Genomic DNA, 20,286 nt, shown 5'->3' with positions numbered 1-20,286 from the left:
TCCATGAAAACACTTGCTATCGCTTTACCTGCAGACGCATTTGTTCAAAATGTTTTTGGTGGTGGTGAATCTGCATGCTTACACTGCTTTGGTGCTAGTTTGATTCCAGAGTGAAATGATGTGCCCAGCTTTCAACACACGTAATGATGCAATCCAGAAAATCCTGGCCTTCCCTGTGAACATGGTCCTTCAATGCAGTGCAGACTTCCGTCTTCTGTGTCGGGCAAAAGCGGAAAGCTGTCAATGTGCACTAGCTTTTCGAAAAATGCAAATGTTTGTGATTGTATTCCCCTTTCCTACAGAAAGATTCATCTCATTCATCTCAGGACAGGTTATGCATCGATTATCCAGGATTAGGTGTTCCAAACGCTGAATGCTCACATGAATGACTGCTGTGGGCTGGGAACCACCACGGCCAGGATTGTCATTGACGAACGTACGGCCATCTTTGGAATATTTACACAATTCGAATATCTTACTGTGGCTGAGCGTCTCATCACCGTACTGTACTTCGAGTCTTCTGTGAATACCTGCAGGTTTTATGTCTTCGTTCACAAACTTCATCACCACAAGCTGTTTCATGCATGCACTAACAACTCTGGACTGACACAACATGTGCGTCGCCTATCAGTAATAGGATAAATTTGCCATTTACTATTACATGTAGTACTGCCACGCTAGCATTCTTTTTATACCTGTAAAATTTAAAGTTCCGGTTTAATTTGAACACCCCTCATACATTACGTGTCTCTTTCTCACAAGACCTACTTTAAGTCACTTGTGATACACATGGTGAACGCTGCTAAGCTTTGCATCCCCATGCATTGGGGTAAGACCCATGCACCATCAGTGTCAGAATGGTTCACGCTCATACTTAAAGCACAAAAATGGAAGAGTTGATTAGTGTTGCAAATAATTCCTCCTCTAAATTCTCAAACATCTGGGCCTGCTGGCTTCATTTTTAGAGGAGTGATAGTTAAGAGCATCAGCTTGGCTTACCCACCTAGTCCCTCACAATGGCTGGAGACTAGGGATGGGTGAACAGTTCAGCCCGAGCATTAGTTCGGGCCGAACTTTGGTTGTTCGGATGTTCGGCGAAGAACAAACATTATGCGGTATTTGCGGCAAATTCGAAAGCCACGGAACCCAGTTAAAGTCTATGGGACACTAACAAGAAAAACCAAAAGTGCTAATTTTAATAGCTTATATGCAAGTTATTGTAATACAAAGTGTTTGGGAACCTGGTGCCTGCCCCAGGGGACATGTATCAATGCAAAAAAGGTTTTAAAAATGTCAGTTTTTCCAGAGCAGTAATTTTAATAATTCTTAAAGTGAAACAATAAAAATGTAATATTAATTTAAATATCATGGTATGAATAGGCCCTTCAGATCTAGTATGGATATTAAGGGGAACCCTCAGCCAAATTAAAGAAAATGGCATAGGGGTCCATCCATACCAGACCCTTATCCGAGCATGCAACCTGGCAGGCTGTAGGAAAAGAGGGGGAAGAGAGAGCAGCCCCTTCCCCTCCTGAACAAAACCAGGCCACATGCCCTCAACATGGGGAGGGTGCTTTTGGAGTAGCCCCCCAAAGCACCTTGACTACATGTTGATGGAGACAAAGGCCTCATCCCCACAACCCTTGCCCAGTGGTTGTGGGGGTCTGAGGGTGGGGGGCTTATCAGAATCTGGAAACCCTCTTTAACAAGGAGACTCCCAGATCCCGGCCTTCTCCCCTATTTGAATTGGTAATGGCTACATTTTACCCCTACCATTTCACAAAAAAAGTGTCAAAAATAGTAAAAAAGACAGGAGACATTTTGGAAGAAGTCCTTTATTAAAAAAAAAAAAAGTCCCGCGATGTAGATCCATCTCATGCCACCCAACAGACCGAAAAAGGAAAAAAAAACGCAACAGCTGTCTGTTCGCAAGTTCTGCCAACCGAACCGGGGGGGTTTCGGCTCATCTTTACTGGAGACACTCATTTTTGCTTGGTCCTTGCCCTCATTAGTTTCCTCTTCTCTGTAGTAAGCCGCCCTCAGGCTTGAAGAGCTGGAACACTGTGGTCTCTTGCCGGGAGGGCCTAGGGGGGCACATATGATCCCCACCTGCTACCTTTTCCACCTTTCGATCCTGGCAGCTTATCCGGTTACATGACAGGTTTTAGCTGCGACCTAGGTGGACCCCCCTCTACCTTGTCTTCCCTCACCCCCTCCTATCCTTTCCCCCACCTCCCACTTTTTTTTCTCCCTCCTTTCTTCCTTTCGCTAGACCTCAACTCCTGGGACTCTCAGCTGATAGGTGAGCAGTTAAGCATTTAATTTTAGAGTTATACAATGAATATAATTTCTGGTGCCTACCTCCCTCCCCGTATCCTCTAATGCGCTTTCCTATTCTCAAGTAGATCATTGCATCAGCTACCTTTACCCCTACTCCTTAAAGGGGTAGTGAGACCTTGATTTATTATTTGGTTTACAGTCCCTTATTATTCTAATTAGCGAATCTTTCTCTGTTCTCTACACTGGGACATTCGATTGTAGATCTCTAACTTTGTATTTTCGAACTTGATATGTTGGATCTGTGTTCTTAGGTGAACATAGTTCTACTCTCTGTTGAACAACTATTTCCAATAAAATGTTTTGGGAACAAAAAATAAAATAAAAGAAAACGAATGCATTTACAACATTTAAGGATTGGTAAGCTTCAATATATATATATATATATATATATATATATATATATATATATATATATATATATATATATATATATATATATATATATATATATATATATATTTTTTTTTTTTTTTTTGGGGGGGGGCTTTTTATTGCTTTAGGTATAATGGTCACTATTTGTTCAGGAGAGAATCATTCAATAATATTCCAGTGATAAAGAATTATCTGAGAACCACAATAACCCATGAAAGACAAAACATATACATGGCCACAAATGAGGTGGATAGAGGAATCCTCCATTGGGACATTGTATTCTGACAGCAAATTCTACCAGAAAATTCTAGAGCACTTCATGCTTCCCTCTGCTGACCAGCTTTATGGAGATGAGCCAAAAGCCGCTATCAAAGCAACCTGGGCTTCCATAACACCTCAGCAGTGCCACAGGCTAATCACCTCCATGCCACTTCACATTGATGCAGTAATTCATGCAAAATGAGCCCTTACCAAGTATTGAGTGCATACTATGCTGTACATAGACATACTTTTCAGTAAGCCAAAATTTCTGTATTAAAAATCTTTTTTTTTGTTGGTATTATGTAATAATTCGAATTTTCTGATATACTGAAGTTTGAGTTTTCACTAGCTGTAAGCCATAATCTTCAAAATAAAAAGCAATCAATGCTTGAAATATATCCCTCTGTGTGTAACGCATCTATATAAAATATATGAGTTTCACTTTTTGAATCGAATAACTGAAATAAATAAACTTTTTGGTGATTTTCTAATTTTATGAGATGCACCTGTATATAATGAATGCTAAATCATAAAGGCTATAATTCCCATAAGAATATTGTGGTCATAATGCATCATAATATCCTGAAAATAGCAGCTATAATAACCAATAACATCTCTAATAGCAGTGAATATAATACTCGGCAAAAGGCTTATATCAGAGAACTAACACACCAGGATATGGAGCTTTATTTTTTTGTCATGGTCAACAGTACAATGGCATGGCTAAAGGAATAATCACTATTCATGGAACACAAGAATACATTTGTAAATTGTAAGTCTCTATTGTACGTTAATGGTTAATATAGTGATCTTGTACTATAAAGATAGTGATCTTGTATTACTTGTTTTGGAATTTTACAATAGACAGAAGTCTAGCAAGAACACAACATTTGCCATTTAAATAAGCCTGGCAAACAGGATATGATGATGCCTCAAATTATATGTATATAGGTGTTAAAACCCCTGTCAGTCTGTGTTCCCACGGATGAGATTCACCCCTCTAATTTTCATGGTAACTATTGTCATCTAAGCAGACAATAATGGAAAATACATTATTTTACAGTTGTTACCAGAACAGGAAGAAAGAAGAAATCTTCCAATAGGGAAACTTGTTCCAGTGACAACTGTCTAAGCCCTTGTACACACGGTTGGATATTCTGATGGAAAATGTCTGATCGGACCGTGTTGTCAGATAATCCAACAGTGTGTGGGCTCCATCAGACTGTTTCCATCAGAATATCCGACGGACCAAGTTTTAGAGCTGGGCTATAAAATTTTCCGACAACATGATCCGATCGGACTTTGTAGAGAATTCCAATTGGACAAAGTGCCACGCATGCTGAGATCAAATTCCTAGACCAAAGCTATTGGCTACTAGCCTGAACGTAGTCCCGTCGTAACTAAATTATGTCATTGCGTTACGAACGATCGGATTTTCCAACAACTGTCCGACCGTATGTATGCAACACCAGTTTCGGACAAAATCCAATTTTGTTGTCGGAATGTCCGACTGTGTGTACAAGGGCTAAGAGGGGAATTTCCATTTCTTTCTTTTCCTTAATTTTTTTTTGCTTCCTGTCATGTCTCTGGTACAAGGAGTGAAGGGAAATCTCCTTAAAAGGAAACAGACAGCAAATAAAACCTGATGGAAGTTTTAACCATATCTTTTTATATCCATCTATTTGGTTAGAGAAACACTTTAAGATTCAGTTGAAAGAATAATAAAAGCTATTGATAACAAATGATACCTTTCTCACCAAACCAAATACAACATGGAACAGATATATAGGGAATAGAAACAATAACAGTAAAGAGATATAATTATATTTTAACATATGATGGCTTGAAATTAATTATTACCTAAAAATGCTGATGGGGACACAGTTCCATTGCTCCTGGAGACCATTACGCTAATTCCTGTTTCCACAAAGGGCACTGAAAAGTCAATAATCTCAGATCGCTCTTCATTTATTGTAAGCGAACCAATGGCCATATCAGCACGCTGGTAAAAAACCTATTGGGATACAAAACAGAATTCAAATGAAAAAGGGGTCAATTCAAAATGTAGATAAGTCTCACCAAAAGCTTTTACTCAATAATATGGATTCAAATACTCTGCATTCTTCTAGTTATTATTATTATTATTATTATATAGGTTTTATATAGTGCCAACAGTTTGCGCAATGAAAATAACCAAACTATTATGATCATTTAAAGCAGCTAACATGTGGCTTATTTAACAATGCTAAGAGCAAATACCAAGCACAGTAACCCGCTCCAACCAATTGTAGACCATATTTAATTTGCGTGACTATAGTAAACTGAAATTTGAAATCTGGTTGTTTTGGGTTACTGCTTTTTTCATATTTTTATTGCTGTTTGGGATTCCTTACTAAGTAAGCATGTTAAATGTTTAATCCTGTAATACTGTACATTGTTTCAGATAACTGTACCATAGTTTGTAGACACTATAACTTTAAAAGAGAAGTTTGGGAATTTTTATTTTTAAGAATAATACCTACCTAGGTGGGTGTTGCATCTGTCCCACGCCGGCTGTAATAATGAAATCTGAGCGATCTAAGCCACTGATTAGTCAGTTCTCATTGCTCAGATCTGGTCATTCACTAGCTCTCTGCCCTACCTCCGCCCCGCGACGCTCACTGGAGCACTGAGCTGTGGAAGGGGCGGGAGCAGCTGGTTCAGACTTTCACTGGCTCTTGGAGAGGCTGAACCAGGTGTGGGTCAAGGCATCTGGCTGTACTTCTACTTTAACACAAACCTATTAATATACACTTATTGTTTTTTGTTTTTTACCAAATAAATCCAGCAGAATACATTTTGGTCTAAATTTATGAGAAATTGTATTTTATTGAATATGTTTTATAACAGAAAGTAGAAAATATATTTTTAATTTTCTGTATTTTTACACTTGTTATACAAAAAAGGAAAAACCTATTGTGACCCCCTATTTGTGTTAAAAAAAATGATATAAATTTAATTTGTGTACAGTGTTGCATGACAATGTAATAGCCAGTTACAGTAGCATAGTGCTGAATAGCAAAAAAAAGGCCTGGTCATGAAGGGGGTAAAACCTTCCGCACCGTAAGTGGTTAAACACATAGTTACATATTTTATAAGGCCAACAAAAAGGAAACAGATCCATCTAGTTCAACCTATGTGTACGTGTGTGTGATGTTTCTACTCTAACAATTCCCATAGCCCTGTATATCCTGCTTCTTAAGGAAGACATCTGAGGGAATGAGTTCCACAATTTTACTTTTCCAATAGTAAAAAAACACTTTTTAGAATCTTAGTTTAAACCTCCTTCTTTCTAAACTCAAAATGTGTCTAAAATCACGATAGCACGAGCATGAAAATGACCCCTGATCAATATCACGCTGGTTAAACAAAATATCCTGGATTATGATTAATGAAAAACTGACAAGTATTTTTATGCACAAGCAAACCAAATTTGAGAGGGTGTGAAGATCCCTGGATTAGATATCTCCAGGCCCCTTAGGGGCTGTAGCACCCTGTGGTCAGGGACCAGGATAGAGAGGACTGCTGTTAACTCTTCTCTCTTCCCTTCTTTTTTCTTCCCTCTCTATTTTTCCCTCTATGTTTTCTCCACTTTATTAACCACCAATGTTTTTTTAAATGTATGCATATGGTGGATCAGTAGAGCCTTCCTCATTCCTGATCATTTGGGGAGTAAGGCATCACACCTTGCGGTACTGAATGTAATAACTGAATGTTTTTCGGATTGTGGTACTGAATGTTTTTCGGATTGTAGTTGTGTTACCTCTTGACCAATTGCTACGGGGACATTCTTTAATAGATAAGTCTTCACTCTATGTCTGTAATAGGACGACTACTCTTAATGTTCATGCTTTTGGTAAACAGATACTTTATTAAGGGAGCTCAACCTCCTATGCCCCATACACATGATCAGATTTTCCGACAACAAATGTTGTATGTGAGCTTGTTGACAGAAAATCCAACCATGTGTAAGCTCCATAGAACATTTGTTGGTGGACTTTCCACCAACAAATGTTGGCTAGCAGGTTCTCAAGTCTTCTGCCAACAAATGTTTTGTTGTCGGACTTTCTGATCGTGTGTACACAAGTCCGTCAGACAAAAGGCCATGCATGCTTGGAATCAAGTAAGAGTCAGAGATATAACTAGCATTCATAATGGAGATATCACATACGTCTTGTACGTCACTACATTCGTAATTGTTGGCCAACATTTGTGTGACCGTGTGTATGCAAGACAAGTTGGAACCAACATCCTTCGAAGAAAAATCCACGGTTTTCTTGTCAGAAACCCGATCATGTCTACATGGCATTAGGCTCTTTTAATTGGGTCTTGTCCATACCACTCAGACTCTTGACTGTATTGGAGGAAACACCCCTCCTTGATATTTGGCTAACTACATTGGTCTGTCTGTACTTTGTTCAACCTTTGAATAAAAACTTGAAAGTAAAATATGGCCTTGTGTCCTCTTCATTTACTGAAGTCACCTTTAATATATTTTTACAATATCATCATAACCAACCTCAAGTGCAGTTTCCCCAGAGCGAGTAACTGTAATCTATGTAATCAATCCTCATAGCTGATGTCCTCCATCCCTCTTAATAATTGTGTTGCTCATTGCTGAACTATTTCCAATTAAACAATGTCTTTCCTGACATTGGGACCAAAATTGAATAGCCTATTCAAGATAAGGCTGAAACAATGTTTTTTGAAGGGGTAGAATTTTATTTTTTTCTGCAATGTATGCCCCTGTTAATGCATGACAGTATCTTGCTAGCTTTGTTATCTGTTGCTTGGCTTTGCATGCTATTGCCAAGTCTGTGATCTACAAGCACTCCCAGATCCTTTTCCATCATGGATTCCCCCAGGGGAGCCCCTTCCAATGTGTATTTTGCATGTGTGTTTTTGTCATTCAAATGCATAACTGTACATTTCTCATTATTGAACCTCATTTGCCATGTAACTGCCCAACACCCCTATTTAAGCCTCGTACACATGATTGGATTTTCCGCAGACAAAACTGCGGAATTTTGTCTGAAGGGTGTTGGCCCCAAACTTGTCTTGCATACAAACGGCACACAATTGTCATCCAACAAACACAAACAGTGAAATACTACGTGGTTTTTCAGCTCTTTATCGCTACCCTTTGGGCTCCTTCTGCTAATTTGGTGTTAGTAGAAGTTTGGTGAGTGTTGATTCCTGCTTTTAATTTCACGCGTTTCAGTTCAAGTTTTTCATTTTGCGCTTTTCAGTTTGTTTCTGAATGGCCGTTTGTCGACCAGCCATGTTGTGGAGTTGGAGGAGATAACGTGTTATTTATTGTTGGCCTTGGAGATATTGCTTTGACCCTAGTCCAGTCCAGGAACAGAAGAAAGAGGAGGATTTCTCGGACCAAAAATTGGTTGCTTTATTAGTCGTGACCAATTATGTCATATGCCTTTGCTATGAGGGCTCCAGGAGATTAATCCAGATGATTTTTGGAATTATCTCCAGATGACAGACCCCTGCTTTCACCAACTCTTGGCATTGTTTACCCCCTATATTAAGATGCATAGCATGCAATTTTTGGTTAAGTTCTATTGGCAGATAGCATGTCTAATATTATTATTTTTTTTTTAATGCACAATCAAAAAAATTGAGTACAATAATACGTGGCTATGTGTTTTACTTCAAATGACAGTTTGCGAGTAGGCAGTTACATTTAAAAAAAATTCAATATAAAATTAACAAGGGGCACCAACATAGTTGTATCTTTGATCTTAAAAACTACAGGATAATGGTGTTGTGGTAACTTAATATTATTCTTGATATCTAGAAAAAAAGCCTGAAAATATGTTTGCCATAACTCCATCAGTACCACCAGTAAAGCAGCTTCATTATTATCCCATTAAAGAAAAAGAGAATGTGTGCTGCATTTCGAGATTTCATAATTTACTGCATTACGAATGTTAATACTCCATTACGAACGCTAGTTGACAAGCTTCCAGAATCAACTGCTTCCAGCTCGTCCTCGTTTCCGAGCATGCGTGTTTGTACTTTGGACTTTTGTCCGACGGACTTTTGTACACACGCTCGGAAAAAATTACAACAGGCATTTGTCTGTGGAAAATTTTAAAGCCTGCCATCCAACATTTGTCTGAGGCCGCGTACACACGCGCGGACTGTTCGCCCAACTTTGTCCGTCCAACAGTTTCGGCAAACAGTCCGCTCAAACTTAGCATGGACGGACATGGCCACACACGACGGACGAACAGTTTGCTGAAACCGTGCACGATGACGTGAACGGCACGTACGACGGGACGAAAAATACGACGTCCTATACACTGCATTATAGCTTTCGGCCTGAAAATCCTTTCTGAGCATGCGCGCAACTTTGTTTGACGAACAAGCCTACACACGAGCGGACTGTTCGCTGAAACAAGGTTTCAGCGGACAGTTTTACGGAATTTCCGAAAAACCTTGTCCGTCCAACTGTCCGCTGAAACTGTCCGCTGAAAGCCCACACACGAGCGGACTGTCCGCCCAAACACTGTTCAGCGGACAAAGTTGGGCGAACAGTCCGCGCGTGTGTACGCGGCCTCAGGAAAATCTGACAACAATTGTCCGATGGAGCATACAAATGGATTTTCTGCCAACAGCCTGTCATCACACAATTCCCATCAGAAAATCGGATTGTGTGTACGGGGCTTTAGTCTAGTTATTTCCAATGCAAATCTGATATAATTTGCATACACTGAAATTGAGTTCATGATTTCAACCTCTATATCATCAATAAACAAACTGAACAGCTTTGGCCCAAAGACAGAACTCTGGAACACACTGCAAATAACTTTAGACCGGTGTTTCTCAACTCCAGTCCTCAAGGTGCCCCAACAGGTCATGCTTTCAGTCTTTCCATTGTTTTACACAGGTGATTTGATCAGTTTCACTGCCTTAGTAATTACCCCAGCCGTCTCGACAGAGGGAAATCCTGAAAACATGACATATTGGGGCGCCCTGAGGACTGGAGTTAAGAAACACTGCTTTAGACTATTCAAATAATGAGTCATTTATCAACATCCTCTGGACCCATTCATGTAACCAGTTTTCTATCCATGTACACACAGTTTCAACAACTCCAACATACATTATCAAATGTCTTAGTAAATTCGGACAAACTACATAAACTGGACTTCCACCATCCAATTTACTTCCTCATAGAACGAGAACAGGATGACCAGACAAGAACAGTCTTTTTCAAATCTATGCTGGTTGTCACTCATAATACTTTTATTACAGACGTGTGAGACAGGTTCCCTCAAATACCTATACTATTGATGTTAGGCTGACTGGTCTGTAGTTTCCTGGTATACATCTCAATCCTTTTTTGTAAATTGGTATCACATTTGCTCTTTGCCAGTGAACTATTACCATTCCAGTCAGTAAGGTTTTTTTTTTTAATTAGAAATATCTGTTTGGCTAAGTTCCCAAAAGACTTGTGTGAGTTTATCTAGTTTCTTTTTTACCCAGTTTTCAGTCAAATATTCTTAGTAATACTGTTAAGACTGAGATGATTTTCATTACCACTTTAGTTTTATCCAAGCGCTGTTAGCATTGTTAATTGTCAGTGTTTACTAGGCATCTGCAATCCATTTAGTTCCAAATTATTTTTTAACTAATTTTGACAAATTAGTTAATTTGGAAATATCCAATTTAACAAAAACCCATTTAACAATTCTTTTCAATTATTCATAAATTTGAATATTTGAAAATCCTTAAATTTGGAAATTCTAAAATTTGGAAATTGCAAAATTCTAAATTCAAAAAGCCTAAAACCCCAAAATTCAAAAATCTGAAATAATAACTAATAATAAATGAACTATGACTAACTATTAAATTAAAGGTATTGGAATTTCCTTTCAAATTTGGCTGTTAGTGAACGTAAGGAATACAAATTTATCCAAAGTTCTGAATGATCTGAAATAACGAATGCTGTATCTAAAAAAAATGGAGCATAACAAATTAATAATAATAAATAACAAAAATAATAATAGCAACTTTTTTATTATTATTTATTATTAATTTGTTCTGTTCCATTTGTTTAGAATCAGCATTCATTATTTCGGATAATTCAGAACTTGGGATAATTTAGTATATGTTGCATTTGCTCACAAGCAAATTTGAAAGGAAATTTCAATACCTATAATTTAATAGTTAAGCACTTGACCACTGGGCACTTAAACACCCTTAATGACCAATTTTCAGCTTTCGGTGCTCTCACATTTTGAATGACAATTACTCAGTCATGCAACACTGTATCCATTTGAATTTGTTGTCCTTTTTTTCACACAAATAGAGCTTTCTTTTGGTAGTATTTAATCACCTCTGGGTTTTTTATTTTTTGTGCTATAAAAGAAAAAAGACCGAAAATTCTGTAAAAAAAATATTTTTTATTCGTTTCTGTTATAAAATTTAGCAGATTAGTCATTTTTCTTCATACATTTTAGCCAAAATGTATACTACTACATATCTTTGGTAAAAATAAATAAAAATTGGTGGATATTATTTGGTCTTTGTGAAAGTTATAGAGTCCACAAGCTATAGTGCCAATATCTGAAAACTGATTATACCTGAAGTACTGATGACCTATCTCATTTCTTGAGACTCTAACATGCCAGAAAAGTACAAATACCCCCCAAATGACCCCTTTTTGGAAAGAAGATATTTCAAGGTATTTAGTAAGCGGCATGATGAGTTTTTTGAAGTTGTCATTCTTTCCCACAATTCTTTGCAAAATCAAGATTTTTTTTTCCACAAAATTGTCATATTATCAGGTTATTTCTCACACACAGCATATGTATAGCACAAATTACACTCCAAAACACATTCTGCTATTACTCCCGAGTATGGCGATACCACATGTGTGAGACTTTTACACAGCCCCGCCACATACAGAGGCCCAACATGCAGGAAGCACCATGAGGCGTTCTGGAGCACCCAGGATAATTCTGACATTTCTTTCCTACATGTAAAAATCTTCATCTATTTGCTAGAAAATGACATAGAACCCTAAAATGTGTTTTTTTTTAGCAAAGACCCTAGAGAATACAATGGTGGTTGTTTTTTATCTCGCACGGTATCTCCGCAGCAATTTTTCAAAAGCTTTTTTTGGGGAAAAAAAACAGTTTTGTGCTTTAAAAAAACAAAACAGTAACGTTAGCCCAATGTTTTTGCATAATGTGAAAGATTAAGTTATGCCGAGTAAATAGATACCTAACATGTCACCCTTCAAAATTGCACATAGTCGTGGAATGGTGCCAAACTTCACTACTTAAAAATCCCCATAGACGACATTTAATTTTTTTTTACTGCTTACATGTTTTGAGTTACAAAGCAGGTCTATGGCCAAAATTATAGCTCTCGTTCTAACATTCACAGCGATACCTCACATGTGTGGTTTAAACACCGTTTTCATATGTGGGTGGGACTTACATATGCGTTCGCTTCTGCATGCGAGTACTTGGGGACAGGGGCGCTTTACATTTTTTTTTTTTTTTTTTTTATATTGTTCATTTTACTTTATTTATTTTAGTTTGACATTTTTTCCCCCCCAAATTGTTTTTTGATCACTTTTATTCCTATTACAAGGAATGTAAACATGCCTTGTAATAGGAATATGGCATGACAGGTCCTCTTTACAGTGAGATGTGGGGTCAATAAGACCCCACATCTCACCTCTAGGCTGAGAAGCCTGACATAAAAAAGAAAAAAAAAACGATTCTGGCTTTGATCGTATTGGGGAGTCTGTAGAAGTACCGGAGGGCAGCGGGAGGGGGGATGTTCCCTCTCGCCTCCTGTAAGAATGATCAAGCAGTGGAACAGCCACTATGATCATTCTTATGGTGTAGGAAATCACGGCTGAAAAAGCTGATATCTGAATGATGCCTGTATCTACACCCATCATTCAGATATCCCCACACAAAGTCAAGGATGTCACATGACGGCGGGCGGGCGGGAAGTGGTTAAAATGCATTTTTTTTAACACAAAGTTGTCAATTTATACAATATTTCTAACACATAGCATGTACATACCAAAAATGACACCCCAAAATAGATTCTCCTACTCCTCCTGATTACAGCGATACTACATGTGTGGGACTTCCACAGCCTGGCCAAATACAGAGGCGGAGTACAGCCAAGCATGGCCGAGCATGGCTGGGTATCACCGAGTATTGCAAGGTATCACTGAGTATTGCAGGGTATCACAGAGTATGGCTGGGTATTGCAGGGTATCACCGAGCATGGCTGGGTATTTCAGGGTATCACCGAGTATGGCTGGGTATTGCAGGGTATCACCGAGTATGGCTGAGCATGACCGAGTATGATTGGGTATTGCAGAGTATCACTGGGTATGGCTGGGTATTGCGGAGTATCACCGAGTATGGCTGGGTATTGCAGGGTATCACTAAGTATGGCTGGGTTTTGCAGAGTATGGCTGGGTATTGCAGGGTATCACCGAGTATGGCTGGTTATTGCAGAGTATGGCTGGGTATTGCAAGGTATCACCGAGTATGGCTGGGTATGGCAATTTATGGCAGAGTATTGGCAGGGTATTGCAGGCTATTGCAGAGTATTGCTGGGTATTGCAGATTATTGCTGGGTATTGCAGAGTATTGGCAGGGCATTGCTGGGTATTGCAGAGTATTGGCAGGCATTGCTGGGTATTGCAGAGTATTGGCAGGGCATTGCTGGATATTGCAGAGTATTGGCAGGGTATTGCAGAGTACTGCAGAGTACTGGCAGGGCATTGCTGGGTATTGCAGAGTATTGCAGAGTATTGGCAGGGAATTGAGTGGTTAATTGTTGGTGAGCAGCACTGTGGGCACTCCAGATCCAGCCCACAGTGCTGCTGACACCGATCTCTCCCCTCGCACTGTACCGAGCGGTACAGAGAGGGGAGGGAGGAACCGGCGTGATAACATACCGCCAGTTTGTTTACAAGTGATCGCTCCGTCATTTGACGGAGCAATCACGTGGTAAATGGCCGTGATGAGTGATGCTCTCGAGTGCACGCCCCAGGGGATGCACGAGAGCAGAATTCTGGGAGGATGTCATACGACAGCCTCCCAGAGTTAACCAACCGCCCTGTAGCTGTTATTTTGCTATGGGGCGGTTGTTAAGTGGTTAATTATTACTAGTTAGTTATTCTTCCTTATTTTCAGATTTTCTTTCTTATTTTCAGATTTAAAAATTTTAGAATTTATGAATTTTCCTTTCCTACCTCAAGCCTGAGTCAGGAAGGTATTACAATATCTAGCTAAGCAGATAATTGGTATGGAATGGACTTTTCCAGATTTCTTAACCTCAAACTGCCAAAATACAGACAACATGTTATATGTACCACTAGGGCCAAAAATATGCTTGACCTAGCTACAATGTGTTAAAGAATTCTTACTGCTCTGTTCCCCATGCAGCCTTGGGTATTTCAAATCACTGTATGGTTCATCTCCTCCCAACCTACAGAAAAAAAAATAAAAAATCTGCAAAGCCTGTATAGGCATACCCCACTTTTAAGTACATACTGGGGTTTATTTACTAAAGCTGGAAAGTGCAAAATCAGGCTCACTTCTGCATAGAAACCAATCAGCTTCCAGGTTTTATTACAAAAGCTTAATTGAACAAGCTGGGGTTAGAAACTTGTTGGTTTCTATGCAGAAGTGAGCCTGATTTTGCACTTTCCAGCTTTAGTAAATAAACCCCATTGTGTACTTAAAAGTGGGGTATGCCTGTAGTTAAATCTAAGGAGGCAAATCTGAAGCTACAGGATTGCATTGAGTGTAGTGACAGGAGTCTTTTTGAAGCTGCAGCCAAATACCTAGATGAACTCACTGACACTGTGACATCATACTTTAGCTTATGTCAGGATGTGTGTGCCCATCAGGTCTTTTGGAACTCTCAACAATAGCAAGATCTGGTTTACATGAAAAATTTGAATGGCTCATGTAGGCTAAGAAGATGGCCTACAGAAGTGGGAACAGGGCCCACTGCAACCTGACCAGAAACATGCTGACAAAAGTAGTAAAGAGCTATTCTGACGAACTGAAAATTATGCTTTCTGCCAATGACTCAGCGTCAGTATTGAGAACCCTGTGGAACATTACTAGCTACAGGAAATCATCTTCCCACACAGTAGAGAACCATCAACTGGCTAACAGCATAAATGTGTTTTATTCAAAGTTTGATAACTTCACATTTACATCCATGTGAAACTATAGCTTAGGCACAACCTCTCCAACCATATCCTATGAAACCTTTACCCCCCCCCCCCCTCTATCCTCTCCACTGAGGGAATTAGAAGTGGATGCATGGCCCAGGCAGAATAATACCTTCCGGTTTGTGCTAATTAGCTTGTACTCAGCTTGTACTCATCTTCACACAGCTATTCAACAGATGACTGATGCAGTATATAGTCCTCTCCAGCTTCAAATGCTCAACAATAATTCCTGTCCCTAACAAATATATCAGGACTAAATAACTACAGGCTCTGATGTCTTTGGAAGACCAGTGTTGACCCATCACAGTTTGCCTATAAAGCAAACAAGTCAGTAGACGATGTTGTGAACATGGGGATGCACCAAATCCAGCTTGCCTTCCCAGGGATGTACGCATGGATCCTGGTTTTGGATTTCAGTTCAGTGTTTAACACTATCTCTCCAGAAATCCTCCACTCCAAACTCGCCCAGCTCACTTTACCCGCCACTACCTGTCATTAGATAAGATTTCCTGACAGGCATAAAAAAACAGGTAGGCTCGGATAAGTTGTATTTAGCACCTAGCAGTAAATACCACTGCTCTTTTCCTTTATAGCAATTACTGCACTGCCGAGAATTCATCTGTTAATACACTGAAATTTGTGTATGACAAAGCCATCACTGGACTCATCCAAGATGGTAAAAAGTCAGCATACAGGGAGGAGGTAGAGTCCAGTCATAATAATCTGTTCAACACACTCAAAACTATGGAGATAATAGTGTTTTTCCAAAGAAGTTTTTGAACAGTGTCCCTTCATACCATACTCAACAGTGTTGAGTTAACTGTGGAGACCTTCAGATTATTGGAATCTCTAATTTCCCAGGATCTGAAGTAGATCTGTCTCAAGATCTGCTGATACACTTTTACACAGTAGTAGCTGAGTCTGTTATTTGGACTTACATCACTGTTGGATTTTATTTAGTCTAAAAACAGAATATGAACAGACTATAGTGAACAATTAGATCACTGTACCCCGGGGTAACCAGGCTTAAGAACAGTTTCTTCCTCCAAGCAATCACACTCATAAACACTTGAATCCTCACTTGCACAATTACTTCTTTCATTGTTTGTATTAGTTCAGCTTTTAGGTGTTTACAGATCTCACAGTAGGAGAAATTTACTAAAAGTGGTGCACAGAGAATCTGGTGCAGCTAAGCATAGTAACCAATCATCTTTTGCATGTTCAATTAACCTTTGAAATTAAGGCCCTTTTCACACCTGTGGACCGATCGGGTCTGCCTGTCTGTTTTTCTGGCAGCCCTGATCGGATTACCTATTGATCTCTATAGGGTGGCGGATGTCAGTGGACATATGTCCACTGAAACCAGTTGGCATCCAATCCATGCAGATAAAAATTAGATGGATGGCCACACATTTGCCATCTGTCCGGTGGATCGGATGACAGTTGGATGGAAACAGACATGCAGTCTGATGCCATGCAACCCCCCCATAGATGGCATGCATAGCAGACACAGACTTGTCATCTGCCTGCTCAGCAGTGATCAATGGACAGATCCCCTGCTGAGCAGGTGGATCCACTTGGACGGATCCGCTCTGTCTGAAGGGGGCCCAACACCTAGAAGCCGATTGGTTACTATGCACAGCTGTACCAGATTTCCTGTGCACTCGTTTTAGTAAATCCCCCCAATGTTTGTAGTATTAGCATATGTATATATTATCTGTATGTGTATCTGAGACGTGCATACTGTACTGTGTTGTTGTTTCAATGTGTGTTCATGTGTGTATGTATGTCTGTAGTACAAAGGAGTTAAAGTTGGCTACTGATTTCTTGTTAAGAGTGATTTGGGGGTTGATCCTCACACGATTAACAATGGAAAATATTTCTGGTCTACTGTCTCATCTGTTTTTGTTTAAAGGATATGATGTTCATTTGCCTCAATATAATGGATAGGGCTGCTTTTTTGAGCATTCTTGCACGCCTGGCCAGCATTCAGTTTGTGTACCAGAGTTATCCCGATCCAGGTAATTGTCAACACATTTGATCATTAGAAACCAGGCTGTCATTGCAGCAAGGTATAAAAGATATGGCCTCTGTTCAGGCAGACTGGAGCCTCGCCTGTGAGAGGACGCACTGCACAGGACCCATTTGTTACCAACTGAGACTTGGTAACATGGGTACCCAGTTGAAGTGAGGGTGTGGCTGTTGTTTGCAATGCTTTTGGTAATGTATCATTTTCTACCTCATATATTGCCTTGCTAACCGTATTATACATATGCACCGTCAATACATTTATTTAGTTTTGTTCTGTTACGTTTCGTATTAGCCGTTCATTCATATTCCGTAATTTGTGTCTGAAATTCAATTTGTATTCGTATGAAATATGAATTTTTTGTTAGGTTCGTTAACTTTTCGGAACAATTGCGAATGTTTGTTACGATGAATTTATGATTATGAGGGGCTCCCACCATCCCTGTGCTGAGCTGACTTCCTAGGTTTCATCATAACGAATAATCGTAATTAACGAAAATTCTTATTTTGTCTGATTCTGAATCTCCCATTGATTACCAGCATCAGCCTCCCACTCCCATATTAAAAAAGGTCATTTTCCCAACCCTCACTCAGCAGCAGAAGAAAACCTCTGATTGATCAACAAAACACAAGTCACGTTTCAGTTGTAATAGAATTTAGATCTGAAATTCGTAAACGAAATTTCGTATTTCGTACAAAATTCGGAAGCATGGCAATTCGTATTTCGGATCCTCCCGAATGTACGAATTTATGGAGATTCGTATGAATTTTCAATTCATACGAAACTAATCGCACATGTCTAAATCATATGTAGTATTGCTTTAACCATATGTAATACTGTTTAATTGATTGCATGCAGATAAGCGTAACTGTTACTCATAGGTATATAAAGTTAATCATTTGTTTCTGAGTTACTTTGTTTCGTGTCCTGTTTGTTAGGCAATACAATGTTACATGTTTTTATCTGTCTGTACAATATAATAGTAAATTAGGAGTTTTATCACCACACATGCAGTTATACATACCGTATGTAGTTTGTGTATATATGTTTTATTTTTTAAATATTTTGCTGAGTTGGTAATATTGCATACAAGGCTAGTGAAAAACCAGCTTTGTTAACCTCCTCGCGCCCGCCCTATAGCCGAATGACGGCCGTAGAGCAGGCGCTTTCGTCCGGGAGGCCGTCCCTGGATGACCTGTTATTTACTTCTGCAATGCGCGCCGCCGCGGGCGCGCATCGGGGAAGTTCTGTGTTTGCCGTGTCCCCCGGAGACAGGCAAACACAGATCGCTCTAAACGGCCAATCACAGCAGCCGTTTACAGCGCGATCGGCGTGTCCAATGGGAGATGATCTCATATGTAAACATATGAGATCATCTCTCAGCGCTGCTCTCCCTCCTCACACAGACAGCGTGTGAGGAGGGAGAGATGAACGGCTGCAGCGGCCGTGAGTGTAAAAAAAAAAAGTTAAAAAAAGTCCCATCCTCCCCCAGTGCCATGCCATCCGCCCCAGTGCCATCCTGCCCCAGTGCCATCCACCCCAGTGCCATCCGCCCCAGTGCCACCCACCCCAGTGCCATCCACCCCAGTGCTACCTGCCCCCAGTGCCACCTGTTAGTGCTATCTGTCCCCAGTGCCACCTGTTGTCAGTGCCATCTGTCCCCAGTGCCATCTGTCATCAGTGCCACGTATAAGTGCCATCTGTCATCAGTGTCACGTGTCATCAGTGCCACATAGTGCCATCTGTCATCAGTGCCACATATTAGTGCCATCTGTCAGTGCCACGTATCAGTACCATTTGTCATCAGTGCCACCTTTCAGTGTCACATGCCATCTGTTGTCAGTGTCACGTGTCATCAATGCCACTTATCTGTGCCATCTGTCATCAGTGTCACGCGTCATCTGTGCCACGTATTAGTGCCATCTGGCATCGGTGGCACGTATCAGTGCCACGTATCAGTGCCACGCATTAGTGCCACGTGTCTTCAGTGCCACATATTAGTGCCACGTGTCATCAGTGCCACGCATAAGTGCCACGTGTCATCAGTGCCATGTATAAGTGCCATCTGTCATCAGTGCCACGTATTAGTGCCATCTGTCATCAGTGCCACGTTTCATCAGTGCCACGTATAAGTGTCATCATTGCCACGTATCAGTGCCATCTGTCATCAGTGTCACATGTCATTGTCCTGGTGCTCCAGGGCCTTCAAAACTGTAATAGGTAATCAACAAGTTAGATGTGTAATTTATGCTCCTAGAACACGTGATGGCGCTCCCTGCATGTTGGGCCTCTCTATGTGGCCAGGCTGTGAAAAAGTCCCACACATGTGGTATTGTAATACTCAGGAGGAGTAGCATAATTTTTTTGGGGGTGTTATTTGTGGTATGCACATGCCATGTGAGAGAAATAACCTATTACAATGACAATTTTGTGGAAAAAAAAAATCTTAATTTTGCAAAGAATTGTGGGAAAAAAATGACAACATCAAAAAGCTCACCATGCCTCTTACTAAATACCTTGGAATGTCTACTTTCCAAAAGGGGTCATTTGGGGGGTATTTGTACTTTCCCGACTTGTTCGGGTCACAAGAAGCGAGATAGGCCACCAGTACATCAGATGTGATCAATTTTGTGCGATTCGCACCATAGCTTGTAGAATCTCTAACTTTCACAAAGACCAAATAATATCCACTAATTTGGGTTATTTTTACCAAAGATATGTAGCAGTATAAATTGTGGCCAAAATTTATGAAGAAAAATTTATAATTTGCATAATTCTGTCACAGAAACAAAGAAAAATGTGTTTTTTTCAACATTTTCGGTCTTTTTTCATTTATAGCGCAAAAAATAAAAAGCCCAGAGGTGATCAAATACCACCAAAAGAAAGCTCTATTTGTGGGAAAAAAAGGACAAAAAATGTATTTGGGTACAGTGTTGCATGACTGAGTAATTGTGATTCAAAATATGAGAGCACCGAAAGCTGAAAATTGGTCTGG

General features: G+C 39.9%; 1 protein-coding gene across 1 annotated transcript in view; it reads right to left on the bottom strand.

The window, feature by feature from the left end:
• GRIN2D (glutamate ionotropic receptor NMDA type subunit 2D) overlaps positions 1–20,286 on the bottom strand; it is a 1,088,828-nt gene that overhangs the window by 296,048 nt on the left and 772,494 nt on the right. The window contains exon 9 of the mRNA XM_077457432.1: positions 4,834–4,987. Coding sequence (XP_077313558.1) covers positions 4,834–4,987 — 154 coding nt within the window. The remainder of the gene's footprint in view (positions 1–4,833; positions 4,988–20,286) is intronic.

The sequence above is a fragment of the Lithobates pipiens genome, unplaced genomic scaffold, assembly GCF_037356315.1.
Source record: "Lithobates pipiens isolate NorthernLeopardFrog02 unplaced genomic scaffold, aLitPip1_a1.2 Scaffold_27, whole genome shotgun sequence".
NCBI lineage: Eukaryota > Metazoa > Chordata > Amphibia > Anura > Ranidae > Lithobates > Lithobates pipiens.
This window is presented reverse-complemented; position numbering and strand designations above follow the sequence as displayed.